Source organism: Pristis pectinata, chromosome 10 (assembly GCF_009764475.1).
Source record: "Pristis pectinata isolate sPriPec2 chromosome 10, sPriPec2.1.pri, whole genome shotgun sequence".
Taxonomy (NCBI): Eukaryota; Metazoa; Chordata; class Chondrichthyes; order Rhinopristiformes; family Pristidae; genus Pristis; species Pristis pectinata.
The window spans coordinates 83,375,669-83,388,237 of record NC_067414.1 but is presented as its reverse complement, the minus strand read 5'-3'; the positions used below and the strand labels follow the sequence as shown (position 1 = coordinate 83,388,237).

General features: G+C 42.7%; 1 protein-coding gene across 1 annotated transcript in view; it reads left to right on the top strand.

The window, feature by feature from the left end:
* The window catches only part of ostm1 (osteoclastogenesis associated transmembrane protein 1), a 56,268-nt gene that overhangs the window by 26,962 nt on the left and 16,737 nt on the right, over positions 1–12,569 (top strand). The window contains exons 5-6 of the mRNA XM_052025441.1: positions 2,535–2,648; positions 7,198–7,755. Of these exons, the coding sequence (XP_051881401.1) occupies positions 2,535–2,648; positions 7,198–7,755 (672 nt within the window). The remainder of the gene's footprint in view (positions 1–2,534; positions 2,649–7,197; positions 7,756–12,569) is intronic.

Genomic DNA, 12,569 nt, shown 5'->3' with positions numbered 1-12,569 from the left:
TCATTGCAGGGAGGCTTGGTAGTGTTACTCAGCAGGGTTTAAACTAGTGAGACAGGGGTGGGGAAGGGGGAAGGGCGGGGGTGTTGGTGGTGACTCAGAATTACAGTGCAGCAGGTGGGGAGGCTGACTGCTATGGAAAAAATAGAATAGGCAAGTCCAGTGGGAATAGCAGAAAAAGACAAGAGGGGAAGTATGAGAGGACTGGTAGGCTTAACTGCATCTACTTTAATGCAAGGAGCCTCGAAGGGAATTTGGATGAGCTGTGAGCATGGATCAGCACATGGGATTATGCTGTGTTGAAATCATGGAAATGTGGTTGAGGGAAGGGCAGGACTAGTCTCTTTACCAGCCTTTTTCACCATCAACCCTTTTGTCATTTAAGCACTCCTGTCCTCTATCCTATCACAGACCTTCCGCTTTGTTCATTCTTCCTCCCTCTCATTTATTTGCATCAAAATTACTTTATGTCTAACTTTGCCCAGTTGTAATGAAAGGTGAATGACCCAAAACAATAATGCGGTTTCTCTCTCTACTGACATTTCCTGACCTGCTGAATATTTCCTGCACTCACTCTATGTGCTCATATGTCAGTGTTCACGATCCTGTGGCATTCCTTCATAGGGAGTGGTGCAGTTAAGCCTACCAGTCCTCTCATACTTCCCCTCTGTGGTGTGTCCATCCTTTTTTAATCTCTCAGATACTGGAGACAGATAGCTTATGTAACAGCTGGCTTGGGGGATGAGTGCACCAAGAGCACATTGCTCAGTTAATCAGAATCATAATTATTATCACTGACTTATATGACGTGAAGTTCGTTGTTTTGTGGCACAACCCAATAAAACAGAAAGGTCTAATATTAGGAATCATGGCTATGTGGCCATACTGTAAAAAATCTTTTAATCCAGTCAGACCACCGAGGCCACAAAGGTTAAAAGAAAATATAATCTGAAAGCAAAATACTGCAGCTCCTTAAAATCCGAAATATAAACAGAAAACACTACAAACATTCAACAGGTCAGGCAGCATCTGTGGAAAGAGAAACAGAGTTAATCTTTCAGGTCAATGACCATCCATCAGAATTGGTCAGAAATGTTAACTTTATTTCTTTTTAAGATCTCTTTATTAGTCACATGTACATCAAAACACACAGTGAAATGCATCTTTGCAGAGAGTGTTCAGGGGGCAGCCCACAAGTGTCACTGTGCTTCCGGCGCCGACATAGCATGCCCACAACTCCTAACCCGTACGTCTTTGGAATGTGGGAGGAAACCGGAGCATCCGGAGGAAACCCACGCCGTCACGGGGAGAACGTACAAACTCCTTACAGACAGCGGCTGGAATTGAACCCGGGTCATTGGTGCTGTAATAGCATTACGTTAACCGCTAAGCTATTGTGCTGCCCCCATAGATGCTGAGTTCTCTGGCACATTCTGTTTTAAATTTACATTACAAATAATGCATGTCACTAATAATGAGAAAAATGCTACTTTTATCTGGGTTGTTGCTCATCTTGCTTGCTGTTAACTTCTACAAAAATCATGGACAATCATTAGCCAGATGGCATGGCATTACAATTTTGAAGTTTAAACTGAGTCATTGAACATATTTGCTCCCTGGCTAATTGGAGTAGCTAAGTGAAAATCAACACCATGGATTTTGTAACTTCCAAGAAAATGACAAGTTTAAAGAGACCAATCAGTCACTTTCAGATTAAGAGAACATCTCAGAGAAAGAGGAAATACAATTTGGAGAAATTCAGATAAATAGGAAAAAGTTCTGAATTCCAGTCAGATACAAATCATTTTTTAAACTGTGTCACAGGTATGAAAGAGGAACATCCCAGCAAATAGGGGAAGTAAAATTTGAATTTGCTCTCATCCAAATATTGTTCCTTTTGTAGCCAAGAGTCAATAAAAGGGTCATAACGAGATACAACACAGAAACAGGCCCTTCAGTCCACCAAGTCTCTGCCAACCATCAACTACCCATTTATTCTAATCCTACATTAATCCATTATATTATTCTCCCCACATTCTCATCAACTCTTCCCAGATTCTACCACTTACCTACATGCTCAGGGCAATTTAGTGGCCAATTAATCCACCAGCCTGCACATTTGGGATGTGGAATGACACTGGAGCACCTGGAGGAAATGTGCAAACTCTGCACAGACAGTATTCAAGGTCATGATTGAACCCAGGTCCCTGGCACCGTGAGGCAGTATTGGACTAACAATCAATGATCTATTAACTGAAATCCCACAATGGATGACTTATTATGAGAGATAGAGGTAGATGGAAGTAGACTAAGTTGATAGCCTATTTCTACCCATTCAGAATTCAATTCAGAGACAATTATATTAGTTTTATTTACAGTGTAAATATAAGAATTGAAGGAAGTGTGATATCTATAGCAATCAATTCAAAGGGTGTTGCTCAAAAACTGCAGAACATTGATAAAATATAGAAGTGGGCAGAATGATGGCAGATGAAATTATAAAGCATTAAAATAACAAAAATAATGTGTTTTTACAGACCATTAATGTGCAAAAATGTCCCAAGGTGTTTTATGGACATATTAACAAACAACAATTGACATCAGCCACTCCAGAGGCATTAAATCGGTTGAATAATGGACTAGTTGAAGAGGTTGGCTTTAGAGACTGAATGAAAGGAGGAAAGAGACCATTCTGAGGGAGAAAAAATTGCAGATTAATGACGAGATAGCTGAAAGCACAGTTACCAATGATGGAGTGGTCACACCTGGGGATGGTCATTAAGTCAGAACTAGAGAAGAGCAAGGAACTCAGAGGGTTGTAGGACAGGAGGAGATTAAAAGATGGAGAGAGGTTGACACTATGGATAGATTTAAAAGCAAAGATGAATATTTCAAATCAAGTCATTTCTTAAGTAAGAAATCAATGTAGGTAAGGGGGCCACATTTTCAAAATGATAAAATAGGACACATGCCCTTTAAAAATAGCATGGATGACCAAGTTGAGTGCTGAGGGAAAACCCTTTTCTGCTGCTTTGTCTATGTGTCTATGTGAAAGTCTGAAGTCACAGTGACTACATTCCAATGCTGGGTTCCTCAGTGGTAAATTTACATAGGTTTAAGTTTTTGTTTCTTTCTAAACTGATTTTTAATAACTTTTGAATGTCTGAAACAGTCAGTGTTTTTGTAAGGTTGATAGTTTCAGCTCTAACATGGGACATGATATATTGACTGATTTTTCATTACTTTTGGGCTGCACGAACACAATGAAATTCTGCTATGGAAAGCCCTGCCACCACACAGGACCCTGCTGCAACTGATGGAGCTGGCTCTGGACCACAAGCTTGGGATTGGAAGAACTGTGCAAGATAGGGGTACACTTTCTTCTGAAGTCAGGCATGAGCATGTGAAGCACACAGTGAACATCAAGTTCTGAACCAAAAGAGACTCCCAACACACATAATGTCATGAGCTATTCAGCTTGGGATTGAGACTGCATCCCAGTTTGGAACTAACCCAAACAGGGAGGATGGTCCCCTAAGTGTAGCACAGGGGTGAATGTAATTTAGTGCCAGTTGGGATGTGGGCAGCAGAGTCCTCAAGCTTACAGAAAGTGCAACAATGTAGACTGGCCAGGGTACATTGGAATAGTCAGGTCTACACGTAAGAAGGTGAGAGTTTCAGCAGATGAATTGTAACTCAGGTAGTAGAGCTGTTGCTTCACAGCCCCAGTGACCTGGGTTCAATCCTGATCTCCGATGCTGTCCGTGTGAAGTTTGCACGTTCTCCCTGTGACCGCATGGAGCCCCCTAGGGGCTCTGGTTTCCTCCAACATCCCAAAGACCTGTGGGTTAGTAAGTTAATTGGCCATTGTAAATTACCCCAAGGATGTTGGAGAGTGGTAGAATCTGGGGAGAGTGGATGGGGCTGTTGGAAGAATAGGTTAAAGGAATAATTAATGGGGGAATGGGATTGCTCTGCTGAGCTAGCATAAAGCTCAATGGTCGAAATGGCCTTCCTCTATGTTGTAAGGAAATATGGAAACAGAAGCAGACTCAGGGAACTCTGCAGAGATGAAATCAGTCTCTGTATGCTATGGATGTAAGGCCTGAAACTCAGTCTGGGGTCAAATAGAACATCAAGGTTAAGAATAATCTGGTTGAATTTTGGCCAGTTGTTATGAGATTAAGTGGCAGGAGTAGAGTAGGTGATGGTTTCATTGTTCCTGTATTTTTCAGTAGTTCCCAATATTCCCATTACATTGAAAAGAATACAAGCAACTGATTTATTTCCATTAATGGTGTTAATCAAAGATGATCCATGAAGTTAGACTAAAAGCACAGCAATCATTCACCAACCCAGAAATGTGAACTAAATAGTCAACAGAAATCATTAGGAAACTGAGCAGAATTGGGATCAGACCACACCCAGAGTACTGTTTTAGTTCTGAGTTTACAAGAAATGAGGGAGGCTTTCATGTGCAAAATTAGTGCAGAGAAAATCCATGAGGTTGACTCTGAAGACAAGAAGGACTTGGGCCTTTTAAACTGGAAGGACTTGGAATGACCATCAATTACTTATTTGTACTAATCCCATTTACCAGCACTTGGTCCTTATCCTTCAATGCTTTGGCTTTTCAAATGCTTGTCCAGATGCTTTTTAAATGTTCTGAGAGTCACCATCTCCACCAGCCCCTTAGGCAGTGCATTCCAGATTCCAAACTGCCTCTGGGTCAATAACTTCTTCAGATCCCCTCTAAACCTCATAACCCTGACCCGAAACCTATGCCCTTTGGTTCTGAACACTTCTACGGGGAAAAGTTTCCCACTACATATCTTATCTATGCCCTGATAATTTTGTTTACCTCAATCAGGTCTCCCCCTTCAGCCTCCTCCCTCTTGGAAAACAAACCCAGCCTATCCAGTATCTCCTCATAACTTAAGTGTGCCATTCTAAGCAAAATCTGGGTGAATCTTCTCTGCTTCCTTGTGCAATCACATCCTCCCTATGGTGTTGGGCCCAAGATAGATCCTCTGAGATGTTGACACCCAGGAACTTGAAGCTGCTTACCCTTTCCACCACTGACCCCTCAATGAGGACTAGTGTGTGTTCTCCCGACTTCCCCTTCCTGAAGTCCACAATCAATTCCTTAGTCTTGCTGACATTGAGTGCGAGGTTGTTGTTGTGACACCACTCAACCAGCCAATCTATCTCACTCCTGTACACCCTCTCATCGCCATCTGAGATTCTGCCAACAACAGTGGTGTTATTGATGAATTTATAGATGGTGTTTGAGCTGTGCCTAGCTACACAGTCATGAGCGTAGAGAGAGTAGAGCAGTGGGCTAAGCACACATCCGAGGTACACCTGGTGTTGATTGCCAGTGAGGAGGAGATATTACTACTTCTACTTATTTCTTTTATTTATTTCCATATATTTCTTATATTCTATGTCCTATGTCCTGGCTAACAAATAAGTAACCCCGATGCCTTCTTCACCACCTCATCACCCTATGTTGCCATTTTCAGAGATCCTTGGACTTATACACCAAGATCCTGCCATTCCACAATACTCCCTGGAGCTTTACCATTCATTGTGCATGTCCTCATAAGTCCTTTCAAAGTGCATCACCTTGCACTTATTATACAAACTGATGACTATCATCTTGTAGCCTTTGGCTATCTTTCCTGCTATTAACAACACTACTGATCTTCGTGTCATCTGCAAGCTTACTAATCACATCTCTGACATTCAAATCCAAATTGTTAATGCATGTAACACGCAGCAAGGGTTCCAGCACCAATCTCTACTGTATGCCACTGGTCACAGACTTCCAATCACAGTGTCACCCTTTGCCTCCTATTACCAAGCTAATTTTGGATCTAATTTGTCAACTTGCCCTGAATCCCACAACTCTAATATTTTGGACCAGTCTCCCTTGTGCGTGATCTCATCAAAAGCCTTATTGAAGTCCACATAGACTACATCAAGTGCACTCCGGTCGTCAATATGTTTTGTAACCTCTTTGAAAAATTCAATGAAACTGGACAGGATCTCCTTCATAATAAAAATACATACTAACTTTCTTTGATTATTCCCTGAATTTCCAAGTGCAGTTTAATCCTCTCCCTCAGAATTTAATCTAATAAATTCCTTCCCACTGACACTAGTCTTACAGGGCTGTTGTTAATCTGTAGCCCTACATTAACCTCCTCACAGCAACATCAAATTTTGTATCAAAAGTTGGTGTCTCATATTGAGACAATCAAAAAGTTGCCACCCTATCCTTCATCCTCCTCTGCCTCAAAAAAAAGCCATACAATCTTTCCTCACATCGGACATCCTCAAAAACATTTCCTCTACAGCCTCTCCAGTACAATCACATCATTCCTGTATTGTGGTAACCAGAACTGCATGCAGTATTCAGTCCGTGGTTAACTAGTGTTACTTACTATTATTGTACATAGAAATATCTCCCAGAACTTTCTTTTTTCACTATATATCACACTTACTGTTTGTCATCAGTAAGCTTAACTGCAGCTCCTACATTTATCCAATATATAAATCATCAAATACAAGGACCCAAGTGCAGAACCCTGACAAATCCCACTACATATACCTTCCAGACACCAACACTACCACCTACCATTCCCCTTTGCCTTCTGCCATAGTGCCATGTTTCATCCAACACCATCTTCCCTGGAATCTCATACATTTTTGCCGTCCTGAATTAATCTGCTGTATAAGACTTGGACAGTCAAAAACTTAGCTTAAAATTCACGTGCTATCCATATCAAATATACCACCCACGTCACATTCCTCCTTGATGCCTACGACGGTCAGAAATTTAAACTTCATTGCAGAACATGCAATAAAATACTTACGAGGCAGTCAGCATCTTTGTGAAAGAAGTAGAGTTAACGCGTCAAGTTGTTCAGAACCGAAGAACGTTTGGCTACAACGGATTTTAAGAAATCCAGAGGAGAGGGGAGACAAGGAGAAGAACGAAGATAAAGTAGGGGGAAATTAAATAAAAGTGGTGATGCCATAATATTCATGAGGATAAGGCGGGCATAGTGTTGCTGAAAATCAAAAGACTGCACATACTAGAAATTTAAAATAAAAGCAGAAAACGCAAGAAATACTCAGCATCCACCCAGAAAGAAGCAGAGTTAATGTTTGAGGTCAATGACCCTTCATCAGGTGAACGTCCCTGCCCTGGGGTGGGATCATGTGACACGGTCAGGGTCTGCCCTTACGTCACCGACCAGAGCCCGGGCGGCGGGGAACGAGTGCGCAGGCGTGGTTAGTGGTCCGCGGGGCGTGCGGAAGATGGTTGACGTCGTGGTGTTGAGCAGCGTTTTCCTGGGTTTGATCGGCGAAGGAGCCCTCAGCCTCTCCTCATCCGTCGGACTGCAACCCGACTTCAGCTGGCACGGCCATGACGCTGCTGCTGCCGCCGCCCCCGCCCCTTGGTTGGGCGGCGTCGATGGGCCTCTGACCCTCGTCGGGGTGCGGGAAGCCCGGAGCCCGCCCGACTGGGAGGGCACCGCCGGCTGGTGGATGTCCTTTGTCCCGGACGGCTCGCAGCTGTCGGAGGAGCAGGCGGTGAGCCAGAGGTGCCGGCAGCTGCTGGCCGAGTTTGGAGACAGCTGCAAGGCCCTGGTCGGCTGCGCGGTGAAGAACGCGCGGCCGGTGCGGATCTGCGAGAAGTGCCTCTCGCTCTTTCACGACTTCTGGGATGCCTTCGCCAATATCTCAGTACGTGCAAGGAAGCCCGTCGGAGTTGTACGCAGTCTGTGTTTTCTTCCTGGTTTACGTGTCTGTCACACTGTAATCAGCCGAGTTATTATTGGAATTTTAAATATTAGTGCGCTCAGGGTTAGCTGGAAAAGCGCAGACGCAAGAGACTGCAGATGTTGCAATGTGGAGGAACGCACAAAAGGCTGGAAGAACTCAGCAGGATAGGCAGCTTCTATGGAGGGAAATGGATAGTCGACGTTTCGGGTCGAGATCCATCATCTGTCCAGATGAAGGGTCTCGACACGAAATATCGACTGTCCATTTCCCTTCATAGATGCTGCCTATCCTGCTGAGTTCCTTAAGCTGGAAAGAGGTCTGTTTACGGCTTCGTTTTTTTTCCCTTGGCTCCCACCTACAGTATCTCAATCTCGGTATAATTGATCCAAAGTGAAGTTGAACTGCGATAGTAAACATGAAGCGATTATTCCATGATACCTTTTTATAGAATCATAGAAAATTTATGAGACAGAAGGGTGTTCAACCCATTGCATCTGTGCCTTGAAAAAGTTATCCAATCTAATTTCACTTTCTAACTGAAGGTGTTGGTTTATTATTGTCACTTGTACTGAGGTACAGTGAAAAACTTGTCTTGCAAACCAATCATAAAGGTCAATTCATTACACAGTGCAGTTACATTGAGTTAGTACAGAATCATTGAGGTAGTACAGGTAAAAATAATAACAATACAGAGTAAAGTGTCACAGCTACAGAGAAAGTGCAGTGCAATAAGGTGCAAGGTCACAACAAAGTAGATCGTGAGGTCATAGTCCATCTCATTGTATAAGGGAACCATTCAATAGTCTTATTACAGTGGGGTAGAAGCTGTCCTTAAGTCTGGTGGTACGTGCCCTCGGGTTCCAACAAATACTTCAACAAATGTGTTGACTTCATTCCTGTTTGTCACCTCAAAAAAAATTAATCAGTGTGGCACTATTTTCTCTTAAATCCATGTGTAATTTCAAATCTTTGCTCCTGTTTTATCTTTGTCTTTTCCCATGGCTATGCTAAATTTGCTTGGGGAAATCTGATTATCCAGTTGTCCTTCAAAAAAAAAGTTTCAGTCATTGACATCAATATATTCGAAAGGCTCTAAACTAGATAAAGATAAAATACTCCATTGTATATATTGGAATGAGTTTACTCTGGAGTTAAGTTGAACTTTGTGCCCTTATTTAAAGGAGTACACAATATCCATTTGTTTCTGTGTGAGATCAGAGTTGATTTAGATTTAATGTGTACAAATGGCAATACTGCAACAGCCTAGTCGGCAACATTCAAGGCTTTAGATTGGCAAGATTTGGTTGAGCAGTTGTCGATTTCACTTAATGAAGAATCTGCTTTTGAAATTGTTGTCCGTGGCATTGGGCTGCACCTTTCATTCTTCATTAACAAACTTATCCAAAACTGCTGCCTGTGCATGTTAAGTTCCCCGTGTCCTGTTTATCTTTCATCTCTATCTTCATTGACCCACATTATCTCGAAGTCCAATTATTTTTATATTCTTGCTTTAATTTCCAAAACCTTCTGTAGCTTTAGCATTCCATGTCTTTGAAATCTTGTCCAGCCCCCACAACTTTCTGATAAATGTGTTTCTTCAATTCTGATTTCATGTACATTGCCGATTTTGGTTGTTCCATCATTGACAGTTCTACCTTAGGCTGCCACGACTTAGATGCAGGAATTCTATAGAATCTCTTTTTCTTCTATTTCTTTAGTAATTGGAATTACAGCAACTCTTCATTTTATGGCATTATCAGAAATTTGCCAAGATCCAGATATTATTGATGGAACCATTGTAAATCTATGAAAACAATACTGGTGAACTGTAGTGCCTCATGTAGATAATAGATATTGAGTCACAGTCATACAATGGCTAGATATTGGTCAAACAAAGTGTTCTGTTTTGGTTGATGTCAAAACTACTTAAATTTTGTAATGCAGCTGCACCCAACTGGGTGTGAATTTCATCGTACTCTGGTCCACCCTTATGGAAGGGTTTGTGGGATCAGGTAGTGACCCCTTTGTTACATAACACTCATCCTCTGCCCAACTCTTGTAGCTTCAGTGTTAATATGTTTATTCAGTGATGATCATTTAAATATTAATGGTGGGGACTTGGTGATGGTGAGTAGTGAGGCCAGCATAGATCAACCATAGAACCATACAGCACAAAACAGGCCCTTCAGCCCACCGTGTCGTGCCGTCCATCAGACCACCCTCACACTACCTAACCCCTTCCTCCCGCATATCCCTCTATCTCACGTTCCTCCATATGCCTATCCAACAAGCTCTTGAACCTGTTCAATGTATCTGCCTCCACCACCACCCCAGGCAGTGCATTCCATGCACCAACCATTCTTTGGGTGAAAAACCTCCCTCTGACATCTCCCCTGAACCTCCCACCCATAACCTTAAAGCCATGACCTCTCGTCTTGAGCATTGGTGCCCTGGGAAGGAGGCGCTGACTGTCTACTCTATCTATTCCTCTCAATATTTTATATACCTCTATCATGTCTCCTCTCATCCTCCTCCTTTCCAGTGAATAAAGCCCTAGCACCTTAAGCCTCTCCTCATATTCAATACTCTCCAATCCAGGCAGCATCCTGGTAAATCTCCTCTGCACCCTCTCCAATGCCTCCACATCCTTCCTATAATGAGGCGACCAGAACTGGACACAGTACTCCAAGTGTGGCCTAACTAGAGTTTTGTAAAGCTGCATCATAACCTCGCGGCTCTTAAACTCAATCCCGCGACTTATGAAAGCCAACATCCCATTGGCCTTCTTAACTGCTCTTTCCACCTGTGAGGCAACTTTCAACGAACTGTGAATATGAACCCCCAGATCCCTCTGCTCCTCCACACTGCCAAGTACCTTGCCGTTTACCCTGTACTCTGCCCTGGAGTTTGTCCTTCCAAAGTGTACCACCTCACACTTCTCCGGATTGAACTCCATCTGCCACTTGTCAGCCCAGCTCTGCATCCTATCAATATCCCTCTGTAAGCTCTGACAGCCCTCCACACTATCCACAACACCGCCTATCTTAGTGTCGTCCACAAACTTACTAACCCAGCCCTCCACCCCCTCATCTAAGTCATCTATAAATATCACAAAAAGTAGAGGTCCCAGAACCGATCCCTGCGGGACACCACTAGTCACTGCCTTCCAATCCGAGGGCACTCCCTCCACCACAACCCTCTGCTTTCTACATGCAAGCCAATTCCTAATCCACACAGCCAAGCTTCCTTGGATCCCTCGGCCTCTGACCTTCTGAAGAAGCCTATCATGAGGAACCTTATCAAACGCCTTACTAAAATCCATGTAAACCACATCCACCACACTGCCCTCATCAATCTTCCTGGTCACCTCCTCAAAGAACTCTATCAGGCTTGTGAGGCAAGATCTTCCCTTCACAAAGCCATGCTGGCTGTCCCTAATCAGTCCATGATTCTCAAGGTGTTCATAAATCCTATCCCTTAGAATCCTTTCTAACAGCTTACCCACCACAGACATGAGACTCACCGGTCTATAATTCCCTGGCCTATCCCTATTACCTTTCTTGAACAAGGGGACCACATTCCTCAGCCATGATCATATTAATTGGCGGAGCAGGCTTGAAGGGGCTGATGGCCTACTCTGATTTTCTTGTGTTGTGTTTTTGTGTGGTGCCCTTGTCCTTCTCCACTACCAAGCTTTCATTTTCCTGATCAGTGAATTTGCCCTCGGTTGTTTCCATGTTTACCTAACCATACAGCTAGGCAACTTCCTACAGAAGCTGCTCTTCCTGCAGACACCTCATTACTCTGAAGTTAGGAAGTGGAACAGGATTTAAGACTGTGGTAGGTGTGAATGCGGCTCTTGAGAGCAGCTGTGAAATGGTATGAATGCCAAAGTTAGGTATGTAGCAAAAGGCACAGTAGGTTTGAGAGATTTTTTTTGTAAACTTTCATGCAAATTGAGATAAGCAGAATAGCAGTAAATTGAAAATTTAACTTTACTGAAAGGCAGTAGATTTTTGGTGTTTCTACAATGTGTCCTAGAACCAACAAGGAGCAGGTTATATTAGAGTTATTGTTACCTAATATGTTAGATATGGTGAAGAATTATCTACTTTTAATCATAACGTGATTAAGGAAGAAATGTTAAAACTGGTACTGATTCAAGATTTAAGCAGGTCTGACTTTCATGTGATGAGACAGATTTGTGCAAGATAAACTGAGCAAATCTAATGGATGAAACCACAGTGGAGCAATGGGAGATACTCAAATTTACTGTGATACAGAACTAATTTATACCCGTAAAGAACAAGAGCTCTAGTTGCCAAAGGACAAAACCATGAATGACTAAGGTATTGGGAACAAAATGGAAATAAAAAGCAGTGAAGGTAAAATCTAGTGCAGATCCTGGCAAAATGATGAACATAGTGAAAATAGAAAATGCTGGGAACGCTAATCAGATCGGGCAGCATCTGTGAAAACAGAAACAGATTGAAGGTCAAAGTCCTTTCGTCAGAACTGTGAAAGAGAAATCAAGTTAATTTGTAAGTTGCAGAGAAGGTGGGAACAAATAGGTTAGAGTGAATATCTCTGAGGATTGGGCCAAAGTTGCTGTGGGGATAAGTTGTAGACATCATCTGGTTGAAGGGTTAATGGGGGTAGTTAGAGGGGAAAATTGGAACAAAGGGTATGAGATGAGGGCAGTTGGAGAGTGATAATACAGACTAAAGAATGTGGAAATGTACAAAATGCAGGGCAGTTGGACATGTCTGGCTGGT